Source organism: Capsella rubella, unplaced genomic scaffold, assembly GCF_000375325.1.
Source record: "Capsella rubella cultivar Monte Gargano unplaced genomic scaffold, Caprub1_0 scaffold_7, whole genome shotgun sequence".
Taxonomy (NCBI): Eukaryota; Viridiplantae; Streptophyta; class Magnoliopsida; order Brassicales; family Brassicaceae; genus Capsella; species Capsella rubella.
In genome coordinates, this window is record NW_006238917.1 from 2184771 (window position 1) to 2211671 (window position 26901).

The window sequence follows — 26901 nt, forward strand, 5'->3', positions numbered from 1 at the left end:
TCAGTGGTTCCCAAATCTGATCAATATAAACTGTAACAGAGAAAATTTAGAAATGATAAATCAAAAAGCACCGTCAAATTATAAAAGGTAATTTCCACAGAAGTGGATGTAAAACAGAGAGGGGAAATACTATACTATATATAATAGTTGATGTATTATGAGTAGTTATTGGGGGATTTTAGCTGCAGGAACAATAACACTCTGATAACTTGTAGTAGATAGGCGAGAGTTATTAGCCGCTGGCGACAATCTCGTGAATGGCCTCTGCGACAGAAACGTCCTCAGCTCTAACTGTCAGTTTCATTGCAATGTCCTTTGAGCTGTCCATTCCAAACTGTGCCCTCACTAACACTTTCACGTTCCCTATGTAAACACCTGACAATAAGCACGTGTGTGACCTTGCATTGCTCGGAATTGTCTCCGTCCCCTGTCATTTGCAACTCTAATGTCAGTTTCAATTTCGGGAACCAACAAATGGTCTAATCCCTCAAGTCTCAGTGGGTCAAGTTTAGTAGTTTCTCCATCAGGTTATGAGAAAAAAAGTGGAAGAGACTAACCTCACAAGTCTGCATGCCAAGAAGATCGATTACAGCATTTACAGCTTCTCCCAAGCTGTCTCTTTGGCCAAGGCCATATTCGTCTACACGCTCATCTTCCTCATCCATGCCTTCCCATGCATTCCTGAAATTGGAGACACCCACTTTCACCATGTAATCTCCAGCTACAACCTCAAGGTCCTCCAGCTGGTACTCATCTTCTACTCCATCATCTTCTGCTTCACCTGTGCTTGGGTCAACCTGTTTCAATACATTTATAAAAGCACAAACGAACTAGTCATATTGTTATCTTTGTTCTACGTGATTAGCTAAGAGTCATTCTAGAATTTCCTCTCCAAATGATTCGGTGGTTACCAGAGTTCTCCACAAAGTATTATGAGTTTAATTGAACAACAGTTAGCAAAATAGAAAGATGGAAGTGAAACGCCTTTACAACATGTACCTCCTTAACAACGAAAGTCAATGTGTTGGAGAATTTTCCAACAGCAGGGACCCCTGCTGGCTTCTCAAAAACCACAAAGGCTTGAGCAGGCGTATCGTATGGAAGTGAGTTTAGGGCCTTTGAAGTTACTTCATTGAAGTCCTCTGCTTCTGAAGCATCTACAATGACATTGACCTACAAACCCATACCAAAGTTAATGAAATGGGGAAAGTAACGGTAAGATATGCTTTAAACCAATGTTCAGTACCCTCTCCAACAACTGCTCTGGTATTGTGTTTGTGCAGTTGTACTGAAACACCACATGACTGTCAAAGATATGCTTTACAACATTGACGGCATATTCTGTTTCTGCTTCAGTTAGCTCCACAGGTGCAGAAGACTGGAAAAAGGAAGTACAAATTAAAGCAAAACAAGGTAAGCCAATTAAATTAGATTGAAACAGAAGAAAATCAGCCCTAACCTTGAAGAGTTTTCCAAAGGCGGCAAACTCTGGAATAGATGAGAGAAGTCTTTCGTAGCCATCAAAACCAGAAGCAGGTGCAGCTGGTGGTGCACCAAGACCAGTGGGCTTTTTACCCTGGGCTTTCTTCTCTGCAAGGGGCTGGGATTTAACTTCCTTAGACACGGAGTTGACATCAAAAGCTTCTTCAGAGGGCTCCTGCAGGATCAAGATATAAGATAACTGATGTCCTAAGAAGGATATTAAAACTAGAAAACTGAAAAAAGGATAACTCACATAATTCTTCAGACTAGTTTCCAAGTTGACTAGAGGAACCTCCAGGGAACCAAACAAAAAGTCCTTGGTCTCTCTATCATTGTCAACAGTACCATCACCACCAAGAACACTCAAAAATAGTGTTGCTCTATCACGGACCTTAAGATAAAAAGAGGTAGCAACTCATGATCAAGGAGGGAATCATCAAACAACTTGCATACATCTCTCCTCGGCAAATATTAACAAAGGGAACACATGCATGCATTTTCAATTATGCAACTGACTCAAGGGGACACAAAAAGACATACAGAAAGAGCAATGTATAGAAACACACCTCATCATCACTGTCATAGATGCAACGCTTCAACAGAACGGTAATCCGGGGCTGCCAAGCATCCATTGATTATGCTCATTATCATCAGTCAAAGAAGATAAAACGAGGAAAAAATGGTTAGCAAGATAACTACACATACCTTCAAGGATTCAACCATAAACCCAAACTTTGCAAGTGTGGAAACAGCAGCAGCCCGGACAGTGGCATTTTCGAGATGCACACGGTTGTAAATATATCGTATGTACTTGCTTGGATCAGAGGTGTTAGGCCCCTCAATACCCAGAAAATGAAGGATCTGTTCGACAAAACACATTTAAATACAACATACATAGTTTTTAGTAGCAACCACAGATGGATGATAGATAAAATAGTTTACCTGTGTTGAAAGATATGTGAATTCACAATCTTCAATGAATTCACAAAGATGAAGCAATCCACTTTCCTTTGCATCAGGAATATCTCTGATAATGGTCACAATAGAATCTACTATTGCTCTTTTATACTCAAATCCACCTTCTTCCCTAAGAATGTTGCTTAAGAAGGTCATCCTATAAATAAAAAGGTGACAGGTTAATCATAAGCCATTTTCTATAAAGGCACCGTAACATATTTAAATCATTCAAAAGAATAATAATGCTGGAGACAAAAACTCCAAAAAAAAACCCCAAAAACTTCACTTACAAGGATCTGTATTTCAGTGGAAATTTCACACACAACGATCTTATTGCTTCCACGACCACAATTTTGAACTCATCAGCAATATCTGACATAAAATTAGTTATCTGCTTCATCAAGCGTTCTACACTTGATTCGTTCCCTGTTTTCAAGAGTGTGGTTATTGCGAGTGTAGCAATGCTTCTATTCTGATCAGAAATTAAACTCTCCATATCAATGTTGCAGTTGGTGACGGCCATAGGATGAGTCATTGCAACCTGTGGTTCAAATTTGCGTTTAGTGTACACTTAAATGATGGAGCTACCCAGAAAAACATAATATCATTTCGGTGTTTCTCAATGTACAAAGAGAAGAGTTGAAAGGAATTCTTCTTTATGAAGATTTTGATCTAAGAAAGTATTGTAAACCTTGTTCAGAGTTCGAACAGCAGCAAATCTCAACACTGGTCTGGGGGAACTTAAAAAGAGCTGGAGAACAGTAATAGCTGGAGTCAATTCTCGGCTTGTCACACCATCAAGCTCAGTAATTGCCCTTGCAGCCTCAAGGATCACCATTTCTGCTTTATGGCGCAGGCAACTCTCCAGAAACTCATAGAACGGACGTTCTCCAGACTGACCGTGGTTGGCCATGTCACGGATAACCTGAATAATAGAAACTAGAGCTAAATGACACAAATATTTTCACCAACATATCAAATGATCAAACAGAAGAGAAGAGAAACCTGGCTGGTGTAACGTATTAAAAGACACTGAGCCAGGGGAGAGCGGACAGATCCCCTGGTTAAGCTACCAACCAACTTGCTAACAGCCAAGCGATCATTTTGGCGTATCTGAATATGATAATTGATTGTCAACAACTATTACATTAATTGTCACTACGTTTATAAATAAAGAAGAAGAGCATATCATGTTGGCATTAGTTTTGTAACAACAGCCGACACATATCACTTGCTAACTAGTAAAACTTAAAGTTTAGACACATAAGGTTGTCCTTCCAGTCTAAAAAGTTACATTTGCTAGAATCAGCAGTATCAGAGACAGAATCCAAACCAGATTAAACCTCACAAGAAAATAAAGCAGCTGGAAATGATCATGATTAAGAGTTATGATTCCTCTATTGTGTAACACCACTCTTTTTCATGATATTTCTTCTCAGAAGCTATTTAACAAAGCAAAAAGCAGAAACATAAACCAATTCACTTCAGTAATACCAATGGAACAAGCTTACCTGATGGAGCAGAGCTAGGGCATGAAACTGGACAAGGGCTGATCTGGACTGAATACCTTCTTGAACCTCATTGCTCCATCTTTTAACAATTTCTGGGTTTGTCTGTAAAAGACAGTATAAGAATATAAGCCTAATAACACTACAAGTCAACAGTTTAGTTTTGGTGTGTAAAAGGTACCTTTAGCAAGTGAAGCCCACTGACTAAAGCTGCACTTGAAACAACGGGATTCTTATCCACAATGGCTTGTTTCAGGTATCGCTCAATTTGAGTTAGAAGTGTTCCGTCTATTATCCGGCAGAGGACACGGATAGCATTCGCTCGATACATATCAATTTTACTGTTCATGTCCTTCATCAGAGAGCTTGTTACAATGATAACCTATGGGCGAAAGACCAAACAACTTATCTTAAAGTTACACCTACAATAAGCACCGTCGTGTTAAAATTTAGTAAGATATGCAGACCTCATCTGATGATGGAGATAACTCCTTTATGATCAAGTAGACCATTCTCCTCAAACCTGTGTCTTTTGATTGGAAAAGCTTTGTAACTGAAAAGAATACTTCAGTTGCTTCGACCTGCATATGAAACAGAAAGAAAATTGATGCTTTCACCGTATTCACACCATTTGTGGTACAATAAGAAACAAACGAGCACCGTAGAATGCTTCATAAGCATGACTAACCTTGGTGAATGACTCCCCTTGGTTAAGCAAATAAAGAAGTTTGGTGATGACCTGGGAGCATCTTCTAGGATCAACCTGAGCGTCATTAAAGACTCTAGCTTCTTGAAGCACCGCTCCCTTCTCAATTCCCATGAATGGAGAATACTCCACTGATCCAACAACAAAAATCAGAAATTGAAAAAAGGAAAAAAATTCAAAACCGGAATCGAATGTGGTAACGAAACTAGCTTGATCGAAACTAAACAATATCTGTAATCATCAGAAAACCAACAGTGTGGGCATTTGCGATTGTAGATCTACACAACCAAAATCACAAATCTGAAATCGAACAGATCTAGAAGCTTAATATCTGGATCTACAGCTTGCAGAAACCAGATGATTCCAACATTGAATCTTTTAAGTTACAAGGAAATTAAGCGAAAGGATGACATACACTCATCGTCGTGATCATCGTCTTTCTTCACGAGGGGTTGCGCCATTGCTGATCTCCGAAAATCTCCCTTTGAAATTTACTCCGTCAATCAGATCTCGCTTTTGCTAGCTCAGTCAAAATGCGGGAGAAGAAGGAAAGATCTACTCTATATGTTTTTGAGTCCGTCCCAGAAGAACAACTCAGAAACTGTAGGATCGACTGAGAAGACAAACTTTTCGAGCCGGCCCAATGGGTCAAATTTTTAATTAATCGATTTTAATTTTTACCCCAATAAAAAAATATGATCGGTTTATACGTATTTTACTCAAAAAGAAAAAATTGGTACTTCGATATGATTTTTACAATTTTTTTGGATTTTATTACAATAAAAACCATAACTTAGGTATGGAATAAGGCTTTGTACTATACAATTCAACAAAACCACACTAATCTCTCTGGTCAAAAATAACTCCTAATAACATCATAATGCAAATCTTTGAAGCAGAATGAACAAAAAAAAACATTGTAAAAAAATGAGACAAATTAAGGAAGACGGAAGAAAGTGAATATTATGAGAAGTGTATGTGTGTGTTCTCTTCACAGCTGAGTATTGCGTTTCATTGAACCTCTATGCATTTCTTCACTACTTGAAGCAGAAGGATTCAAGCCATACTCACTTGTTCCACCATATTCACTGCTTTGATACTCTTTATTCTCTAACGCCAGTTTCTTGAACTTTTTCATGTCTGCACTGTACGAGCTAGCGTCATACTCCGAGCTCGCGCTTCCGGGGCTCAAATACGTGCTCTGTCCTGGCCTTGTTCCTTCACTTAGATCCTCCATTGACATATCTCCTTCTAGTGCTCGTACAATCTTTCATTTATATATACACACATGTTTCAAGATTCGTGAGTATGTCACATTTATCATCAAGATTGTGATTTATAACAAAAGAATTAAAGAAGTTTTTGAACCTGGCTCATCTTAGGTCGTCTTCTTGCTGAGTGTCTGATTGCTGCAGCTGCACAAGAAGCCATTCGAGCCATCTCTTGTTGATCATAGTTTAGCTCCAGACGGGGATCTGCCAACTGGTTGTAGTCTCCATCTTGAGCTGCTTTCAAACACAACGGTCTTGCCTGCAACAGCAATATTAAGATTTTTTTTTAGTTTTTGCAAGTGTTTTGAGATAAACAAGTAAACCAAAGAGGTGGACCAACTCACCCAATCTACCAAACTGTCTTCCATTTCTCCAGTTAGATCCACTGGAGGTCGTCCTGTAATGAGCTCAAGAAGCATTACTCCAAATGAGAAAACATCAGACTTGTCGGATAACTTTCCACTTGATGCATACTCTGGAGCTAAGTATCTGAATCAAAGAACATGTTAAAGATAAATAAAGTGCTCTATATAAGCAATTAAATTAGGACAGTTCACAAAAGCTATTTACCCGAAAGTTCCCATGACACGCGTGGAGACATGAGTATAGTTGTCTTGAGATAGCTTAGCTAATCCAAAATCTGCCACCTGAGTATATACAATAGACATTAATACACTTTGAAACAGCTTCCGAACAATAACAAGGTAATGAAAGTAGAAGTAGTCCTAAAAGAGAAGTATATATACCTTGGTTTCAAAACTGAAATCAAGAAGAATGTTTGCAGCTTTGATATCTCTATGGATAATACGAGGATGACCTACCATTGATGTAAAATATAGAATCTTAAAGTTTCTTAAAGAGAGCAAAATAGTAACAACATCAGTGTGAGATAAATATGTTCTTACAGTCTTCGTGCAAATATGCAAGGCCTCTAGCTGATCCCAGTGCAATCTTCACTCGTGTAGACCACTCCAAAACCGGACGACCCTTGCCTAAAATTCCAGTCAAGTTGTTGGTTAAAGAGAAACCATACTTATATGTGTTAATTCAAGCAAATATTATGTTTGTACCGTGAAGATGGAATTCAAGAGTGTTATTAGGTATAAACTCATAAACCAAAAGCCTTTGACCACCAGAGATGCAATATCCAACAAGAGAAACGAGATGACGATGATGTACACGACTGATGATATCAACCTCTGCTTGAAACTCGCGTTCGCCTTGCCCACTACCAACTTTAAGACTCTTAACTGCAACTTCTTTTCCGCTAGGCAAAACCCCTTTATGAACATACCCAAATCCTCCTTGTCCCAGCAAATTGGACTGTGTGAAACCTTCTGTTGCAATGGACAGTTCATCGTATGTGAAAGTGCTTTGGTTGTGACCAAGAGTCGCAGCTTGAGGCGACGGAGTAGCACTTCTCCCGGTTAAGTTTGAACTGTCACTGTGATGACCAGATACAGGTTGCTGTGGTCTCCAATTCCCACCTCCTTGAGCAGCCATATTCACCACATGATCTTGAGGTGTTCCCTTGTAATAACCACCATTACCTACACTATGCAACATCTCCTTTAGCATCTAACGTCTAATCGTAATACAAACCACTAGACTATGAACTCTATCTATTGATTGTGTTAAATAAGTCTACTAATTAATTCCGGTTATACTAAACTCTAGTCTACCTGTGGGTGCTCCATAAGGATTGTTATTGTAGTAGTGCATGTGGTTGACCTGAGGGGATTTTTTCTTCTTCTTCTTGTTGCAACAGATGCAAATACACACTAGAAGTAGAAGCAAAAGCCCTGCTCCTACAAGAACTCCAATAATCAATCCAATGTTGGCTTGTGGATGATGATCTCCTGATAACAGTGATGAGTCTGAATCTCCACTATTCCGAGGAGGGCTTATTGACCGAGGCGGTGAAAGTGAGCCACCGTCACCGGAAGTTCTGTTCCCTGAAGATGGTGGTGACGGTGTGGAACCATCTCTGTTACCACCACCATTGGTTCTGTTACGGTCATCATTGGCACCAGGAGAAGGAGGAGATGGTCTTTCTATAGGGGGTGACTGGTTCGACGGTGTTTGTGGTGGCGCCGGTGGCGTTACCGGAGTTGAGCCTTCAGGTGAAGGTGGAGAAGGAGGAGTCTCTGGGGTTTTCGGTGGCGGATTAGCTACAACGGGGGGCGATGTCGCTGATGGAGGAGGTGAGATTTCCTGAGTTGGCGGTGCAGGGGGAGGTGAAGAAGAAGCTGAGCCATCGTTGTTATTTGGCGGAGGAGCAGAAATCGATGAGGGTGGAGGTGAAGAAGGTGGTGTCGGCGGGGATGACCCATCTGACGGTGTTGTCCCTTTTGAAGGCGATGTGCCATTTGAGGTTTCAGGAGCAGGAGGTGAATTCACCGGCGAGTCCGCCATTGTTAACGTCTAATATTATTGGTCGGTGAAGAGTTTCTCAACGGTTGAGAAACCTTCTCCCCGGTGATCCTCGAGGCAACAGCCTTGTTTCGCAAGCAAAACCAATACTCAGAATCAGAATCTTTATACAATAGAAAATAATTTTGGAGGAAACTGATGGATACCTGATGAACAAGGTAAGAAAGAGAATGAAAAGGGAGAGAGAAATTGAAGAAACAGTTTGAAGAAATAGCTTTCTCCGATGAAGGAGGAGATCTCTCTTCTGACAAAAATGTAAACTTTTGCTATAATTAGGACAAAAGCGTGTCTCTTCTCTACCATTTATCATCTATATTTGCTCTGTTTGAAGAAAACCATAGTCTCTCTCTAATTTCGCCTACTACTTTTGCATGTGTGTCGTTTGAAGTTTGGACATTGAGACCAACCGGGTTTGAAGATTGGTTTAGAAAATAACCCAACAGGGTTTGAATCGGGGTTACTCTTAAACGCGGGCGTTAACCAAGGAAAATTGATTTCACTCTGTCTGTGTCGCTGTGACCTAAATAAAGTCTGTAAAAGAGATCCTGTCGAAGAAACAAGAACCTGATTTTATTACCGGACACTCTTTTAGAGTCTTAATACATGTACGCGTTTGGGTATAAAACATTCCCACCACCTTCTGCGGAATCATATATCTCTGTTCAACGTTACAATTCATTAAAGTTCAAGGTAATCATAAAAAAAACACATTCACATATCTCCGAAAGTTTCATTTGACAGTTACATTACACATTAATTGATGGGTCTAAAACCCCTAACTAACTTCTCCATATCACCATCTCCTACATAAGTCTGATAAATCTCCCGAAAAAGAAACCAAGCTCAAAGGTTGAAGCCGCAAAAGGTGGGATAATGTACCTGGGCTTATAAATAGAACATCAAGAAGAGCTACCCCGCAAATCTGAATACTATGATGAAGGACCACTAAACCGACGAAACATTTTCTGAACCTGGAGGTGGATCTGAGCTTCCGGCCATTGTTGTAGCAGCTACAAAAGAACCAGGAATGGTGAAACCTGGAGGAGGCCTTGGCATTGGTGGGCGTGGAAATGCCATGCCCAAGGGTGGCCTAGGAGCTACATTAGCAAAATTTGCAGCGATTCTGTTTGTTGGTAACGATGCTTTTGAAGACATTGAAGGTGGAACACCGAGTCGAGCTGCGATGATTTGAGCCCTTTCATGATATAGCCGTTGCCTTGATCTTTCTAATTGCTCTCTTACCCTCATTGTCAAGCTTTCAGCTTCATTGAAGATAGATAGCTTTGCTTCTAGTTTGCGTAACTGCTTAGATATAAAAGGAAAAACCCTCATTATTATGCTATATAACTCTGAATCATAAAGCACCAAAACAGAATATCAACAATGTCTTACCTGCTTCTCTATCAATGATCCAGAAAGTTGTCTGATTTGATCTTCTTCTTGTTTTGCAAGATTATTTGCCTTTACTGCTGCGGCTGAGATAGCGGAGATGGCTGCGCGCTTAAGCTTCTCGATATTATGTTTGTCTTTTGTCCCTTCACAAACATCCTTCTCTTTCTTTCCTTCTTTATTTGGATTTTCACCTGCAAAACAGCATTTAGAAACAATAAGATATAGAAGAATCATGCAGTTCAGGTTAAGTTTTTTATGTGTCGGATAAAGAGAGAACCAGCTATTCCATTTTCCGGTGCAGAAGCTGATCCAATGGGCTCCTGGACAACAGACGTGTCTGGAGTACTAAGAACATCCTTTGCACCCTCCTCTTTAGCCTCTTGAACCTCCTCTCTTACTGTCTTGACCACATCTTGAGAATCCTTCTCTGACTGTAGCATATCCTTCATCTCCACATGTTTTGATGCTTCTGGCTGAGAAGGATCTGCAGCTGCCTCGGAGACCATTGCTTGAGAGGCATCTTTATCTACACTAGAAAGCTTATTACCATCTTTTAAAGGTTCTTGAAGCTCCTTCCCTGAACATTTGTCCTGCGATGGACATTTATCCGCTGGTTTCTCTGAGTTGTCAGTTGTGACTGGCTTACTAGATTCTTTTTCTTGTACGGCATCTGGTTTTGTAGTAGAATTTTCATTTCGAGAACCAGGTTGCCTTTCTTCAGAGACTGAATCCAGAATTTCTTTACCTGTTTCAGTATCTCGCATTTCCCTATCATCTGAATTCAAGGAGACATCTTCTGGTTTCTGGCTTTTTTCTTCTGGTTGCTCATCTTTATGGACATTATTATCATCATTCCCCTCTGCATTGGCACTGCAAATGGCTTGCTAGTTTCAGATTTAAGGAACAGCAACCAATGTCTCCAAGAGATTGAGAGCAGAACAAAAACATAAAATGTTGACAGAGATTATCGTATAATTGGAAAACCTTTTTGATTCAGTTGAATCCTTCTTGTTGTCTGGTGGATCTTCCAGAATATAACAATGTCTTGTCGCAAGCAGCAGTCCAGAATTGTTGTGAAGAGATTTTACGGAAGCCCGGGCTGACGCAGTAGCAACATCAGATCCTGCCAATCTTACCAGAAAGACTGCCTACAAAAAAAGAGCCTTGCAGGATCAGAAAGGGAAGAGGGTGCATGTGTAAATTAAGAAGAATCTCAGCTCAGTCCCCATTACTGCAAAATTTCTCTGGGTTACATAAAATACTTACCAGTCCCATGACAGGGTTTCCTAAGTCAGCAAAGGAAAACGAGGCTTCAGGTGTGGAGGAATAACCAACATCTTCAAAAGCTTCAGCAAGAGCTTTCAGAGCAATGTTTTCGTCAGTTTCATCCTTACATCTTTCGTCAGCGACGGTTTCTAGTTTGGGTGTTTTCTGGTCTGCTTCCACATCATTAGTTTCTTCAGGCTTGGAAGATTCCTGAGAGACTTTTCCTTCATTGTCAACTTCTGGTACTGGATCTTCCTTCATAGTCTCATCTTTATCAACACGTGTCTTATTCTCTCCCTCTTCAAGTGCATCTTTTGGAACAGAAATATCATCTTTAGACACAGCTAAATCTGTCGCGTCTTTTGTACGCGGATCTTTGTAGTCAATTTGGTCAAGAAATGCATCCTCAATTGGCATTTGAAGAAAATGAAGCATACACTGAGCTTTTGTTTTTGTAGCAACATGCTCTGCAATCTCATTCCAATTTTCCTTGAAGATTTCTAAAGCTTCAAGGAGAAGAAGAGTCTCTTGATCAGTCCACTTCCCACTACCAACGCCAGGGGCCTCAGCAGGCTCCATTAGTATAAAATCAGAAGATGACATATTATCTGAGCTGAACTTGCCACTGTTAAAGCATTCCGTACATAAGTCAAAATCTGCCTGTCAAAAACTCAATATTAGCATTTCAGTTTTAAAAAACGATTATTAAAAGTAGTAAAAATACTGCAGTTATATTCAAAATGAAAATAAGTAAAAAGATAAGACACCTGTTTCGGGCAGTGGTAGCGCTTGCGAGAGCAATCAGCTGAACAAGAATTGCAGTGATATTCAACTGCTGGACCCTCTTGCTTCAGCAATTCATCAACAGCCATCGGATCTGGAAACAACCCTGATGGCGTAGCTTGTGCTGTGAGACGAGGTTTGTGAACATGAGGAGGGCAAGCCTCATCAGCTTGAAATTGATATAAACTGTTGAGCAGTGACTCCTTATCCCCTAAATCATCATGATCAGAAGCCGTTGAACTAGCATCTGTTGGTGGAAATGGGTGGAAATTGATTAATCCCCAGTAGTCCAAGAACTCCATCACCTCTTGCTTTGCTTCTGAGTCTCCAACCTCGAGTTCTGTTAAGTCTTTGATTTCTATTTGTATGTTCGGATTGGAATGAAATTTTCTCATGATCCAATTCCGTATTTCCCTATATAACTCCGAAGTGCGACCTTCCGACTTGCCGTTAAAGAAAGAGGGCAATGAACGCTCCTCAAGAGAGTGAATTTTTTCCCATGAAAACCAACCTTCAAAGAAATTGAAGTACATGAACCCAAATCACAGACTACTCAAAATGGGATGATGAAAATTTGAGAAGATTAAACAACACCAACAGACTCAAAATCTAAATTTTGGTATCATATTATTTTCCAGGTTAATGTTACCACAAGATTAGGGCTAGGAGCATCAGTTCATAGCCTGGGGTTCTTCAATGGAGATTCTACATGATAAAAATGAGCATCCACATTCTACTTTAATCAGCCTTAGAGAATGAAATTTGCTCGTGTATAGCAAGGTGAGACAGTATAACTTCATCACGATGCATCAAACCCATTATATACATTCACAATGTGAGTTCCAGAACCAAATCTCTCCCCATTTCCAAATGACGTGATACTTAAAACCTAGACTACCTCAAATACTTTACTTGGCCTACTTTGGAAAGTCTCTCCTATTAAGTTTCAAAATTTGCAAAGCAAAACAGTGACAAATGCTAAAATGATAAATAATTTGCTTTCAGTTTCAACCAAAAACAGGAAGAAGTAGAAGAACGAACCGCAATGATTAGGCACTACATGAACATTACTGTCACGAGATCTAATTGCTTCGAAATCAGCTTCGATCTTAGCCTCCAGAGCCTCCCACTCACGGATCGCCTTATTACGCTCTTCCTCCTCCTTGGGCTTCTCTCCATCCGTACCCACCGCAACATTCAAAAGCTCCGACTTAACCCCATCCGCCGCCGAGAGCATATTACTCGGTGCCTGACGAGCTCGAGTTAAAGGCCCATTATGAACCGGAGAAAAAGACGCAAGCATAGCCTTCTCACGCGTCAACATCCTCTTAGACGGCGTAGAAGAGGAGAAATAAGAACCCCCGAGAGCATTCGCTTTCCTTTTCAAACCTCCGCCACGGCGCCGTGTCGCCGGCATCGGCTCAGAGGCCGGAGAATCTCCAGAGCTACCAGCAGAAGCTAGGGTTCCAGAGGAATCGCGTCGTTTCTCCTCCATCTCTCTCAAAGGTCTCTCCCTCACTCTCTCTCTCTCAGTGGGTCTTTGCAATTTGCAGCTACAAAGAGACCATTTTTTATCAAAACGTTGCTATTCCCAATCCCAATTTCGCTTCTTCGAGTGGGGAGAATCAGCAAATTTGTATCGAAATGTGTTGAACTCCGCATTCCTGAGTGGTTTTGTTCGGTTTAAATCAATCAATCTCGAATTAGCCTTCCGGTTAGACTAAGATATCTGGTTTGCCAGAAATAAATTTCGGTTTTACCCGGTTTCAGGTTATTGAGGTGTACAAAATATCTAAATCACGCTCTGGTTTAAGCAATTTTGAGGAGACTTTCTTCTTTTGCTCTTAAAACGATCAATATGATTTTGCTCAATGTCAAATCATATAGCAAAAAAGATTGGAAAAAGAAAAACTCACAATTTCATGTGAATGCCGCTGATTAAACTGAATCAAATTAGAATGAGAAACAAAAAAAATATCCTACAAGGTTGGTCTTGATATATACTATACAAAACTCAAAAATCATTTGCGGTATTCTTGGAGTAAGAAATTTTCGAAATTGGTTCCTTTTAGTGTAGTCTGGACCTCTTCCCAATTCTGTACATGTTGTGACAATGAACCTCCATGAATCTTCACTTGCCGACTCTTCAACTTACGCTTTGGGACCTTTAGAAACTCCTGTACATCGTCTAGTCTCTGCATCATTCTCAACACATATAAGATCATTTTACAAACCAATGACTGAAAATAGTTCAGTAAGGAAAGATGTAATAATCACCGTGAGGTTCTTGACAACATCTTCGTAGTAGACAAGGATATGTCTAGTGGTATTAAAGTAAGCCAATGCTTTTGAAGTCATTTCTTGAATCTGCTTCAGCTCATTTATCAAAAGTGTTGTGTTGATCATTGGCTTGTAACCCGCCAATATCTCAGCTTCTTTGGCCGAATGGGTGTGAGACTTGTGAGTCCCGTTTAGTAGCTTAGCATCTCTGTCATAAGAGTTTGCGAGTACTGATATCATGCGGCGCAATAGGTTTTTCCTGAATAGGAAAATTGCAGAGACTCCTCGGGTTTTGAAGTATTCTACTATTTCCTCATGATGTTTCATTAGACCCTGCAGCAATGCAAAATCCATCATAAGATTAGTAACTTGGATGTTTGCTAGCTCACTTACTACTACATGAAACAGCAACTTCCTTCACTTCTCCAATATCAAATCACAGACTCATTCAGCCTAAACTTTTACTCAGGCCCAATTTATTATCACCAACAGCCACAAATAATCTCCCTAATCCAATACATTTCTCTTTCACGAATGACATTTACTCAGAGATTCCCTACTAAGGGAAGAGCACTGAGAGAAGGAAAGTAATCACTCAAAGCTACAACCTTATCTTTTCTTTAAGACCAATCCTTACAACATGTTTATCAATTTGACTACTATATTGCAAAACCAAAGGTATCTCTTTTTCAAATTTAAACATTGCAGCTCTTATCTAGAAAACAACACTTTCAACTCATAAGTAGTTAGTTATAAGCAACAGTGACCAATAGAAAGGATGGGATCTAGCAATTTCTTTGTGAAAGCACTCAAAAAGAACCAGAGCAGGTCGAAAACATGGCGAGTAAGGAAGACTAAACATGAGTCACAATGTCCGGGAATAACAGTGACTTTACCTGATTAAGCATCCACTTGAAGCCAACAGCAGAAGTGCACTCGTTCTTAGAGGCACTACTCAACCAGTCTAGATTATAGACTTTATCAAGAGTCTCAAAAATGGTGGAAACATTAGCCCTCCTATCTTTGACAGAAAATATCTCTCCATTGGAACTTATATTAGTATGATTGTTAAGTAAAGTCTCGAACCAGCCACTACCAGATCTCTGCATCGAGAGAATCGCAAAGTACCTAACCGGGTGGCAAGAACATTCATCCCTGAAACGTTCAAAACCCACAAAGCACTAATCAATGTAACCGTAGACCCAAGAATCATAAAGGCTAAAACTTTTTGATCTATATTCTACCTGTTATATGTCTTTGGTTTAGGATAATGCACAAATGGAATGTCCCACGGTTCAATGTTAGGCTCAGGACAAGGCCTCTCAAACACTTCAACGTTCAAGAAACCATAGTTTGGGCTGACTCCAATTTGTTTAAGACAAATCGAGCAAATGTACACAGCACATACCATTACAAAGAGGAGAACGACCATTCTCAATACAAGTGAGGACTTTTTAGGAAGCTTCAAGACAAAACTATCCTGCAAAAGACAATACATTTATATATGTACTCGTGTTAATAAGCTTGTATGTTTGTTTGTTTAAGTCAAATGGGTACCAAAGATTTGTCTGTATAAAAAAATCAAGAAAACCTCAGAATCTTTTATATTATAATGCCGGAAAGAATCAAATTTTAGAGATTAGAGATTTGTGACACAAAAACTAGAAGCTAATATTAAAACTAGAGAACAAATCAGCTGAAGATAACTCCGAATCAGATCAGACCACTCACGAGCAGATTAAAGCAGGACATGCGTAAAGCCAAACACGAGGAAAGGTACCTTGGGGAGGAAAGACGGGTCTTCGGCCATGGCTGCCTCGATTGACAAAAGAGAGATAGAGAGAGAGAGATGAAAGATCAGAAAGACATTGAATTTTTCAGACACTATCAAAGAAACAACTTTATGCCCAAAAAAAAGGAACAACTTTTAGAGAAAAAACGCAATGATTAAAGAAGGGAGCCCCAAGACCGTTAGCTTGAATTTGGGTAGTTCTTCGAATTTACGGATCTCAGGTTTCATTAATAAACATTTAAAATGCGCCATTGGGATTTAAATGTTGATGATGTACAGAAACACAAGCATTTGCAGAAAAATAGTAACAAAATACATAAACACCTAGAGACGAAACAGGTCGAGCTACAAAAACGGTGTCGTTTCCTGACATGCACCGTGCTTCACACTATGGGCTCCTTTTTATCTTTTCTATGGTTTTAAATCCTTTAATCAAATTATTTGTACTTTTTAAAGTAATTCGTGTGACACACATGCCCTGTTTCATCGGTTTGACTTGTGCTTTTTTTTTTTTTCTTTTCTTTCAATTTATTCGATTCTTTTGCTATTTAGTAGATAGATATCAATGCTAAATGGGTTGTGTATGTTTTTAAAATGACATTTGGTCAAATAAATATTATGAACTTGCTGTCAAAACGTCTCTTCAACATTAATTGCCATAAACAGAAGAAAGAACTACAAGTACGTTGAGAAGAAAACTACACTCACTCTTGAGTTGTTGTAGAAACTACATAGAAAAGTTGTTTTCGTTTAAGATATTTTTATGTCGTCATTAATTTTCCCTAAAAGAAAGTACCAAAAATAAGTGATGAGAAGTTTGAAAATAAACTCGATATTTATGTCGTCATTAATTATCCCTTAAAGAAAGCACCAAAACACACACACAACAAAAAAAAGAAAGAAAAAAATCTTCGACCGCAAACAATTTTTACATGGGCGAGGAACAGCGAAGAAGAGAGAAACACACACATTACAGAGTAAATTAACCCTATAGCTACGAAGAAGAAAAAAGCAAAAAAATGGTTGAAAAGAAATATAATTAGAAAAGAGCCGTTGAGTAGTGGAAGAATTGGTTCTACTGGTGATAAAAAGAGTTTTTCTTATGATCTTTCTTGGACCTCACGAATCCTAATCCTAACCTTTCTCTCCACCAACCACTCGACCCTTTTGACGATTTGCTTCTCGGTGAATCATCATCCTCTTCGCTGAGTTCTTCCCTCAGAGTTGACATTCTCTTCGTCGTGTTAACTTCTTCCTTTAGCGGCAAGATCATTCCCTCGAAGATTATTTCATCTGCTGTGGTCATGGAGAAGTTCTCGACTCCGAACTCAAAATCATCTGACGACGCAGGTGCCTCCTTGTACTTGATCATATCGTGCTTACTCGCTGCAAAACCACTCGAAAAGGAGATCCTCGGCTCTGCGTATGAACCGTACTGATGTTGCTTCATGTTCGAACACTCCATTTCTATCTCTCTCTCTCTCCTCTCTTTTGTATTCTACTGTGTATTTGTTGTAGTCTCTATAGGGGAAATGTTTCTATTTATATGATACATTTAGGAGTCACATCTTCTTAGATATATATATTTATTATTGTGTTGATATAGTCTCACGCACACACAAAGAGACATATAAGTGTTGTCTCTTTTGAGTTTAGAGATCTAAGACTAGATTCTTAATATATTTACACTATCTTCAATATAACTTATAACCCGTTTTAGGGATCAACAGCGGGGAAAAGTTAAAAGCTTGGTCTCTTGATACACAAGAAGAGCCATTTATAATTAAGATCACAAAAAGCAAAACTACTTTTTTTTTTTTAATTGTTAGAGAAGATAAAACCCTAAATTAACGCAAAGGGATGTTTTAAGCACATGAACGTTTTTAATTTTATGCACATGCATTTCCAAAATAGTCTCATGCAATTTCTGAGAAATTTCCCAAACTCAGTTGTTTTATGCTTTTAATAGAAATGGTACATAAAACTAGTAATAATAGTTGGCTTTCCAAAGTCTCCAAAGGTCTTTCAAGATTTTTTTAAAGTTATAAATAACAGATAAACTATATAGAGGCTGAGTAATATATAAAACAGTTAACTTTCATACTTATATATATACACATCTTAGAAGACCCTTGCATGTGACAGTGATATATAGCTGTAATTGCACAATGTAATTACTAATCTGAGTTCCCACGCAACTAGGTTTCCGACAAGCCGCTACTGGTAATTTATACACACACGTTGCTCTTCTTCTAACACCAACAACCAAGAGACCCCAATTTTGCAGACAACTAACCCCTATATAATTAACTGGTGTTCTTGTATATCGTATTTAGTACGTACTTGATCTCTATATACAGTATTGTTATTCTCATCATCGTCTATAGAGTTTCATTTTATTAGGAAGCTTGCCAGTTTTTTTGATAGATTTGTTAATTTATATCTAAGTTTTATCGATCTATCTCATTGATGATGGAAAGAAAAAGAAAATAATATATTAAGATGTGCGTGACGTCTGCTTAATTAATTGTGTATATATATGAAAGGGTTGCTCTCCTATGGTCTCCCATATAGAGAACAAGCGTTGTCTCTTGCACTTCACAAAAATATGAAAAAACTTTGTCGTGTTGTGAATGATTAATGCATCCCACAGCATTATTATAAACGTAACAAAAACCAGAGGCTCGACGTACAAGGTCGGATCTTGGATTCAGTGAACTTCGTGCTGCTTTCCAGTTTCCATTTCGTTCGTACACTAAAACCAACTTCGTTAGTCAATGTGTCGGTGGTGTTGTCTTCTAACGAAGCAATCGTGATGATTCCAGTTTCTGGCTATATATATGGCTGGATATGATGTTCCAAAAACTATCCAAATTAAAATATCCAGCTCGATTAGTTTTCTATAGATCGTACGTTACTCCATATCCTTTTTCACGGGTACTTGAAATCTAACTATCTAATAAGTGTCCTTTATCACAAGAAATAAATTTGACTAACATCATGAATACTTTAAACCTTGCATCTTATATTTATTATATTTCTACTGATATCCAACATATTATATTCGAATTGTATATAGTGTATGAAGATTCATTAGACGTTTAGAGATAACAAATATAATAGATGACAAAATATATATAATGCTGTGTCTTTTTTTTCGGAGCACAACAGGCCTCTAGGCCCATTAGTATAAAGAGGCCCGATGGATCTGTTAAGCTTAGGATAAATTGATGGAAGAAAAAACCATTTATGCGTTTATATGTCTCTGTAGCTCAACTCTTAAAACCATTCCCCAGATCTTGGATTGATTCACATGGTTTCATGAGTCACAACTGTTAGCCATGACTTCTTCCTTAAGAGAATGTTTGTCAGAAAACACATACTCATTACTTCTTGGAACTGATCCATTGACCCAAAGAACACCAATATAACCTTTCTCTAGTTCCAGCAGCCTTGTACTTTCTAATTGGAGCAGCACTATTCATGATCTAACAGTGCAGCAACTTAGGCTAATACATCACCACACGTTGCTCTTCTCCTCACACCTAACAACCACATTTTTATGTAAATATATTTATATTTTCTAATATGAGAATTGAGACCGTAACGTGCGCCTGTAGCTCAGTGGATAGAGCGTCTGTTTCCTAAGCAGAAAGTCGAAGGTTCGACCCCTTCCTGGCGCGTTTTTGTTTTCTCTTTCCCTTTTTTTTTTTTTTTTGTTTTTCCTTTTTTTCCTTTTTTTTTTTCCTTTTTTTTTTCCTATTTTTTTTAAAAAAGATGTTCATCTGAGTTCGCCGAATGAAATCATCATCTCTGTGTCGACTTCCGGCGAAGTTAAAACCCTAAATCTTCCTCTATTTTTTTCCCCCGCCGATTGAAGCTATGAAGATTTTCCATCTTGACCATGGAAACACTCTCTCTGTCTCCCTCTTCTCCGATGTCTCCAACTCCAAGTACTCTCTCCCTCAAATTTTTTCCTTTTTTTTTCCATAACCCAAGCAAATTCTTGATTTGGTTATGAGAAGATAAAATCTGCGTAACTAGATTGTGTTTGTCTACTGGAGTCAGATATTCTCTCCGGCAAAGGTTAATCAGAGACTTGTAAAATTTAGGGAAACTCTGTTTAATTCAAGTCTCTGTGAAGCTAAAGCCTCTTCCTTTACCTTTCCCGCAAGTTTTGATTTGTGTTGGTGAGATCTGAAATAAACACTTTTGGGGTGGGCTTATTGTGTTTTCAGGGAGCTCTTGAATTCGATGCTGGATGGAAGTCTGAAGCTTGAGGTCTCATTTCTCAATGCATTACTTGTAAGTTTGTTTTTGTTTGCTTGTTTGTTGTTATCTTCAGTTTTCACATTCTAAAGGACTTAGATTTCTTCAGCTTAACGAAGTTTTATATCATCAGATTCCAGATATTTTTCCTCTATTGGCTGCTGCTCAGAAAGCACTTATCTCCAAATCACGCGATTCCTTATCAACCAGAACCCTTCATTCTGAGCTCGTTTACAATTACTCGGGATCTAAGCATGTAAGGACAATCTTTCTTGTGCTTCTTTAGCCATTCCTCTCTACTTACTTCTCATAAGCAATGGCTCTGGTTCTGTTGTTCAGTCCTTAGCTGTAGGTCTAGCCTAGGACTTAATGCAGCAGATTCTAGCAGTTGTGAGTTGGTTAGAAAATAGTTTGTTGTGTATTGATACTTGAGAGTCTCTCTCATCAATTAAGTTTCTTTGGTTTGGTGAATTGTCATAAGAAGAGTAGATTAGCAGTTTTCTGACTTCTCTAGTGTTGTTGTTCATTTCTTCTTCAACTAGATTACAGAATCATTGAAACGATGTGGGATTTCTGAAAGTTCTACTTACATTCTGGCTGCCCGGTTCAATGCTTCTCCCGTCGAGGTCATAATCTCTTCAACCATCTAAGAACTAACTTCCCATGTCGTTGCTTTATTTTTATTTTTTTTTGGTGCAAATGTCGTTGCTTCTTTAAGATTGAATATATGTTTTTCATTTTTATCAACCTATGACATGCTTGAGATGGAAACCAGATGGAAGAGGTCGCAAAATTGATCAACGGGAAGGAGGTCGATTTGGAGGAATTGAAGACACAAGCAAATCAAGCCAATATACTAAAGGTAATGTTTTGGTAACAATTAAAGCCCCCTTTAGTTCGCATCCAATGTTACAAAATAATCTCATACATTTATGTTTTCAGCATTACAAGATAACTAGTCAAGAACTCGGAATTTCCTCTCTCGGAGATGCGATTGTTTGTCGGATCGCTGCACGCGACACATTGTAAAAGAGCAGATGTCTCTTTCTTTCTTTCTTTTATCACCAATATACAGTATAGTTTTCTCTTTCATAAACAAATTTGACTCTTTGTTTGTAATTGAGATTTCAGACCAAAGTTAGTTTTCTTAACTCTTTTATTTACTCTCCTCAGATAAGTTTAGCTCAGTTCTTTTTTTGTGTTATGAGATAAACATAGAATCGACTACAAACACACAAAATTGGACTAGTAATTACAATGCATATAGAAAAAACCAATAATTTTGTTTGTTCACTTCGAACAAGCTAGTGGCACTCTTGTTGCACTCAACTATATAAACATGCCAACAAGAAAGAGCTCAATTTTGGCAACCTGAAGAATCAAATCTATCACTGGAACATATCAGCAATAGTGTTTCCTGAATCCGAAGAATCTCCATTCCCAAAATCCATCATCATCATCATATTCATCCATTCCTCCATATTGCAATCTCCTCCTTCTCGTCCGCGCCATTGCTCTGCTTCAACAGAGTCGGTGGCGCTTACACTCGCGCTCGCATTTACACTCGCATTTGCTCCCACATCATCAGCAGCAGCTGGAGATGAAACAGAAGAAGTGTAATCCACAAAGGGGAAGTTGAGTTTAGCCCGCGGCCCACGGAATCCAATGGCGGCACGGTCATAAGCTCGAGCGGCATCCTCAGCGGTTTCGAAAGTACCAAGCCAAACACGTGTGGCTCTCTTAGGATCTCTGATCTCAGCTGCAAATTTACCCCAAGGTCTCTGCCTAACTCCTCTGTAACCATTCTTCTTGTTCTTCCTCTTCCTGATTTTCCCGCCGCCTTCCGCTTTCTTCGCCGCCGGGGCAGTCGGGCTCTCTCTTCTGCTACCGCTAGTAATCTCTTCTTCTTGTTGAATCTTTTCAACCCTCTGATTTGGGGTGAAAAAGTAGTCGCAGCCAAGACATCCTTCGATCCTACACACTTGACAAGTGTCGGAATCGGACCGAGGCATTCCCGCGCTGATCACTGTGCTGTCACCGGAGAAACCCTGAAACGGCGCCGTATCTTTTTCACCTGACATGACGTGCTGCAAAGCGGAGACTATAACTGAAAGCTCTTGCTCCGGTGACAACTGCTCCTTCTGGTACCGGATCCGGGTTGAAGATGGAGCTCCGACGAATCCGGTTCTGTTGTTAGGATAATGCATACCCAAGCCTCGAGTTCAAAAAACTTGAGTTTTCGCAATCTTTTGTTTTGGGTTCTTGTGTGTGTGTTGCGACTCTGTGAGTTGAGTGTTCGTTTTGGGAGATGGATGAGAAAGATTTGATTTTTTTTGTTTGTTTTGGTTTGGGAAACTGAAAGTGGAAAGAAGCTCTATTTATATGATGGTTCCGTGTTTTTCAAATATCTACGTGGCTTGCCTAACTGGCACACTCTTCAGACACGGGGTCGTTTTATCATCTGGTCTTTTTGGAAGCACGTGCGTTATTGCCTCCGAATATTTTTTGATGTCGACAACGACATCTTTGTTTTTTTTTTTTATATTTATTTTTCCTTTCTTCTGTGCATAGATGATAATGACATTTCTTTTTAGTATTTAGTCATTTCATCATACATGACGCTTTTTCTTGTATGTGTGTGTTGTGTGTGTTTGGTAGTATCTAATCTAATTAATTAAAGATTGCGCTAATCAATTGTTCCTTTTTAACACAGTATACAAATTGAAATTTAAACATGTTTTTATGGGATAAGCATCTAGGTACGTAATTAATTGGCTTAGAATAAGTCACGTGCCTTTTTAAAAAAAAGAGCTTATGAGTTCACATGTTATTTATTATTTGAGCAATGATGGCCTTCACATTCATGAATAGAGGGATTAAATTTGTCTTTGTACTTGATGACTAGATCCATCGTCTCAAAACTCAAAAGTGTATACATCTATCTTTTGCCTTTCTTTATACTCAAATCGAAAATCAATTTTGAGTTTTATGCAAATTGGCATGTGTAACATTACAATAACATTTTTATTCGAGCAAACTATGGTAAAATACAATATATTATGTGATGTGATTAAATTGCAAATTGGTCAGAAACTATTTTCTTTTAAAGAATGATATGATCAAAATATATAAGTTTTCACATCCTAAAAACTAAATTGTCGAAAGATTTACATGCATATTCTCACCACTCTTCAAATTCGATGGATTTCATGTTTATTCACTAATTAAGTATGCAAACGTTCATAAATTTGCTGTTAACAGCCAAAAACTGATAAAAACACTATTCAATATTGGGTACTATGGTCACTACTAGTCAACTACAGTATAGTCTTTTTGACATATAAAATATATATTCCTTTTTTTAGAATCTGATGTCTCAAAAAACCAATTTTTTTTTGGTCTGGTATTTGTACCACAAAAAATAAGAAAAACACAAACATTCATAATTATATTTTTTTAGTATATATATATACATGAAATCCAAGATTAAAAAGAGAGATTGGATAAGAAATATATATTTCACAAAAAGACAAAAAGACCTTTGTTGGGAAAGAAAGAAGAGAAAGAAAAAAGAAATGGAGGAAGAAGAAAATGAGGGGTATAATAATAACCTGTCAAAGGTTAAGACAATGAAACATATAAGTTTTGTTGACTGTTTCCTAAAAATGGTCACTCAGATATTTTCAATGATTTTGGATTAGAAAGTTGGAAGTAGTAAGTAAGATAGATCAAATGATCTGGAATCATCATCATGGATGAGGTGAGCTGGCTAATTCTGGACTCACTTAAAATTGTGTTGACACTTCTCCACGCTGACCCACCACGTCTTCGCTTTGAAGAAGACTCTTCTTCACGTGCCATCCATATTTAGTCTTTTTGACTTTTGTCCGTACCCATTCTTATTAGTATATCTGACTCTACTTGATCTCATAGAGTCACAATTTTTTCACATATATATATATATATTATAATATGTATATATCCACTTGTATTATGTTTTTCCCCTTTATTTATAGAAGATTTTTTTTTTTTTGGTAGGAATAGAAGATTCTTAAACAAACGATATTATCTCTATATCTTCCTTTTTCAATATATGTGGATCTATATCTATATATAGTAAATTTAAAATTTAGAACTATGAAAACAAAAATGAAATCTCAAATTTAATTTTGAGTCTCAATTGTAAAATGCCTCAACTATTAAAACAAATTCATGGTAAAAAATATTTTGAGAAATTAAAGACATTAGAAAAACACTCATACAATATAATTCGTGGCTAGTCATCCTGACCAATAAAATACTTAAGTACTAACATTGACACTGAAGTCAACCAATTATTTATCTTTTTTTTATTATTATAAAAAGTCAACAATTATCCATTTTTCTGAAAAAATGTGTTTGTGAATTTTATTTTATTTTACAAAGCATAAAATTTAACCTTTAAAAAAGTAAATTTATTTCAAAGTAAGAAAATAACTGACGTATAAAGCAATGTAAAAAGGAAAATGGTAGAAGATAAAAGGGAATCCCACAACAAAGGCAGAGAGACACACACGTTGAACACGTGCTGTAATGATAAGAACACGTTTTCATTGCGCTGACCAAAAACGTTTTTCTTCACTATCTCGCCCGCGTCATTACTTTTTGTTTTCCAACTTTATCACCTTTTCTCTTTCTTTTTTTCCATTAACCAAACCACTTATTAGTATTAGATTCTTTGGATTAGTACTACAAATCACTGATTTATCCTTTTTATTTATTTGTTTTTAATTAATAACTAATCACCAAGACACCAACTCCTAACCTTTGCTAACTACAAAATATCTCAACAACTGGAAACCGTCCATTTTCACATTAGGTACGGTGTTGATCGAATACAAGCAACTGAGGATCGGAATATGAAAATTACTATCCAACAAATGTATTTTTTAGCAGAGTAATTAAACAGGATTTTGTAACATCATAAAGTGTGGCCGTGCGTGTGGACTGCTGGTGAAGAAGGAAGGTCTTCATGCACCATTATTCTCTCTACTTGAAAAGATATACGATATGTTTGTTTCTGCTGCTAGCTTCTTGTATTTTTCTTAGTTTTGGTAACAGTACTGTCCCATGCCCTATTAATGGTTCTCTAAACTTCTGTATTATCATTGACTGCACTGTATTTTTCTTTTGAGTAGTAAAAATTATATGTACTCTCATACCATATCTTTTATTCTTCCAGTTTTATTTTTACTTCTTAATCTTAATTTTACTCCTTTAAAGCCTAACGTACGTTCCAACTCGATCAAATGTGTAAAAGAAGAGTTATTCATAGTAGTTTTTATCTTTGTTTTAGAATCTAATGTTTCAACTAGCTGAGCCTTAATGCTACCACTCTAGTCAGCTTTTCAACACAAAAAGAAAGACTATCAAATTGAGTTATCTAAAGTGGTTTAAATTCGAATCCAGGACGGTAGTTTGGGATTTCAATGTGTTAGGTGACTTCCCAATAAATTGTCCTCATGTTGTTATAGCACTTATTATATAAATATTGCCTTATAAAAATATACTATAAAATTTATTTCGTGTGCAATTTTGTCTGATAAAATCATGCTCCAATAAAACTACAGTTTATACATAACTTTTGTTTTCTTATATATTTATTTCTTGCCTAAAAAGAAAAAGGTCCTGCAAGAAAGGACCCACAAAACTGAAACTAAAAAGGACCCAAATCATTAAAGATAAACTATTCAACGTCGACATTGTATAATCTAAACTATTAAATAATTATGATTCTTTTTTTTTTGTCTTCAAATAATTATGATCCAAATCTGAGTATTTCAATTATACTAATCAACTCTTACATTCGTTGTTAAATTTATTTTCTTACTATTCTTGGGGACTCGAAACAGAGTAGCTCTGCTCCTCTGTTTTTACACACAATTAAAAAGCTTTCAAGGTCATTTCTCATCCTCTCTCTCTCTCCCACTCTCATGTCTTCTTTGTTTCTTCTTCTTACTTCTGGTGAACCATCTTCCAACCAAGAGAATCAACAAGGATATCTCTCACGAGGACGATGAAAAAGGAAGGTACATACATGTTTTATTTAGTTTCTCCTAAACGGCACCTGTATTTAGTCAATGATTCCTCTGTTTCTTTATCTTTAGTCTTTGTGACAGAGGATTTCTGTGGAAACCAGTATCCAAGATTCTTCAGAATTTTCAAGAATAAGTCGTGCCAACAACAGGTGGTAGGTACTAAAACAAAATCTAAGACACAAATTCAGTATTTCCACCTTTTGTTTCTTCTCCTTAAAGGTCTTTTTAATCTGCAAAATTTTGTCAATCTTTGTATGACTTAAGATTGTACGTTTGAGTTTCACAACGGTAACTTTTTCTAAAATCATGTGAACTTTGTGTCACGAACTTCCATTGGCTTTCAAGAGCTTCTTAGCGAAACCGATCCCCGAGAAAGAAACCAAAAAGGAGAGACTTGGAGCATACCAATCAAGACTGTCATGAACAAAGTGTTTCTAGACGATGGTTGGAAGAGTTTTGCGCAAAGAAATGAGCTCAAACATGGAAACTGTCTCATATATCTCTCTCCATCTATTTATTCGCTTAAGACTGAATTGATTCCAGTCCTTGTTATGTTTTTTGCTTATTCTCTCAGCGTTATGTATTCCTTTCTGATGTTATGGTGATAGCAGTAGGAGCACAACATTTTCTGAAAAATATAAGTACTTATGTAAATTAAAAAACTGGAATCGGTACAACATAGCTA

The 26901-nt window shown here is 37.8% G+C and overlaps 8 protein-coding genes and 1 non-coding gene across 11 annotated transcripts; 3 read left to right on the top strand and 6 right to left on the bottom strand.

Moving 5' to 3' along the window:
* Positions 1-53: 53 nt before the first annotated feature.
* On the bottom strand, positions 54-5240 carry LOC17878709 (coatomer subunit gamma). The gene is made up of 17 exons (XM_023779530.1): positions 5069-5240; positions 4636-4784; positions 4415-4528; positions 4129-4329; positions 3951-4052; positions 3445-3552; positions 3131-3364; positions 2730-2980; positions 2425-2596; positions 2188-2343; positions 2049-2099; positions 1736-1873; positions 1460-1657; positions 1247-1378; positions 1000-1173; positions 558-797; positions 54-427 (listed from the first exon to the last, which is right to left on the bottom strand). The coding sequence occupies exons 1-17, from the start codon at positions 5112-5114 to the stop codon at positions 233-235; spliced, it is 2661 nt and encodes an 886-aa protein (XP_023635298.1). The 5' UTR covers positions 5115-5240; the 3' UTR covers positions 54-232.
* A 158-nt stretch (positions 5241-5398) lies between these two features.
* LOC17878128 (proline-rich receptor-like protein kinase PERK5) lies at positions 5399-8579 on the bottom strand. 2 transcript variants are annotated; one of them, XM_023779285.1, is made up of 9 exons: positions 8504-8579; positions 7607-8422; positions 6995-7474; positions 6830-6916; positions 6671-6741; positions 6495-6571; positions 6269-6413; positions 6022-6183; positions 5399-5920 (listed from the first exon to the last, which is right to left on the bottom strand). In XM_023779285.1, exons 2-9 carry the CDS (start codon positions 8337-8339, stop codon positions 5645-5647), a joined length of 2031 nt encoding a protein of 676 aa, XP_023635053.1. In that variant the 5' UTR covers positions 8340-8422; positions 8504-8579; the 3' UTR covers positions 5399-5644. The 2 variants fall into 2 exon arrangements, with proteins under 2 accessions (XP_023635053.1, XP_006285233.1); XM_006285171.2 differs by having other exon boundaries at positions 7607-8507.
* Positions 8580-8905: 326 nt separating this feature from the next.
* On the bottom strand, positions 8906-13418 carry LOC17880851 (SWI/SNF complex subunit SWI3D). The gene is made up of 7 exons (XM_006283012.2): positions 12840-13418; positions 11783-12309; positions 11016-11675; positions 10734-10897; positions 10027-10619; positions 9750-9940; positions 8906-9659 (listed from the first exon to the last, which is right to left on the bottom strand). The coding sequence occupies exons 1-7, from the start codon at positions 13291-13293 to the stop codon at positions 9303-9305; spliced, it is 2946 nt and encodes a 981-aa protein (XP_006283074.1). The 5' UTR covers positions 13294-13418; the 3' UTR covers positions 8906-9302.
* A 315-nt stretch (positions 13419-13733) lies between these two features.
* Positions 13734-16223, bottom strand: LOC17879710. The gene is made up of 6 exons (XM_006282597.2): positions 16004-16223; positions 15859-15890; positions 15323-15558; positions 14975-15233; positions 14076-14411; positions 13734-13993 (listed from the first exon to the last, which is right to left on the bottom strand). Exons 2-6 carry the CDS (start codon positions 15886-15888, stop codon positions 13820-13822), a joined length of 1035 nt encoding a protein of 344 aa, XP_006282659.1. The 5' UTR covers positions 15889-15890; positions 16004-16223; the 3' UTR covers positions 13734-13819.
* Positions 16224-16704: 481 nt separating this feature from the next.
* Positions 16705-17340, bottom strand: LOC17879634. Its single transcript, XM_006282435.2, has one exon. It carries the CDS (start codon positions 17333-17335, stop codon positions 16946-16948), a length of 390 nt encoding a protein of 129 aa, XP_006282497.1. The 5' UTR covers positions 17336-17340; the 3' UTR covers positions 16705-16945.
* Positions 17341-19480: 2140 nt separating this feature from the next.
* Positions 19481-19553, top strand: TRNAR-CCU. The gene has a single exon. It is a non-coding gene; the product is annotated as a tRNA-Arg (tRNA).
* A 61-nt stretch (positions 19554-19614) lies between these two features.
* On the top strand, positions 19615-21326 carry LOC17880324 (EKC/KEOPS complex subunit Tprkb). The gene is made up of 6 exons (XM_006284578.2): positions 19615-19823; positions 20109-20175; positions 20273-20395; positions 20682-20765; positions 20915-21001; positions 21082-21326. Exons 1-6 carry the CDS (start codon positions 19753-19755, stop codon positions 21166-21168), a joined length of 519 nt encoding a protein of 172 aa, XP_006284640.1. The 5' UTR covers positions 19615-19752; the 3' UTR covers positions 21169-21326.
* Positions 21327-21442: 116 nt separating this feature from the next.
* LOC17878436 (ethylene-responsive transcription factor ERF109) lies at positions 21443-22470 on the bottom strand. Its single transcript, XM_006282909.2, has one exon. The coding sequence runs from the start codon at positions 22344-22346 to the stop codon at positions 21528-21530; it is 819 nt and encodes a 272-aa protein (XP_006282971.1). The 5' UTR covers positions 22347-22470; the 3' UTR covers positions 21443-21527.
* Positions 22471-26049: 3579 nt separating this feature from the next.
* Positions 26050-26893, top strand: LOC111829630 (B3 domain-containing protein REM20-like). Of its 2 annotated transcripts, none has more exons than XR_002833008.1 (3): positions 26050-26207; positions 26286-26368; positions 26562-26893. XR_002833008.1 is itself a non-coding variant. In XM_023779297.1 (3 exons), exons 1-3 carry the CDS (start codon positions 26195-26197, stop codon positions 26819-26821), a joined length of 360 nt encoding a protein of 119 aa, XP_023635065.1. In that variant the 5' UTR covers positions 26050-26194; the 3' UTR covers positions 26822-26893. The 2 variants fall into 2 exon arrangements, 1 of the variants encoding a protein (XP_023635065.1); XM_023779297.1 differs by having other exon boundaries at positions 26286-26372.
* The last annotated feature ends 8 nt before the right edge of the window (positions 26894-26901 follow it).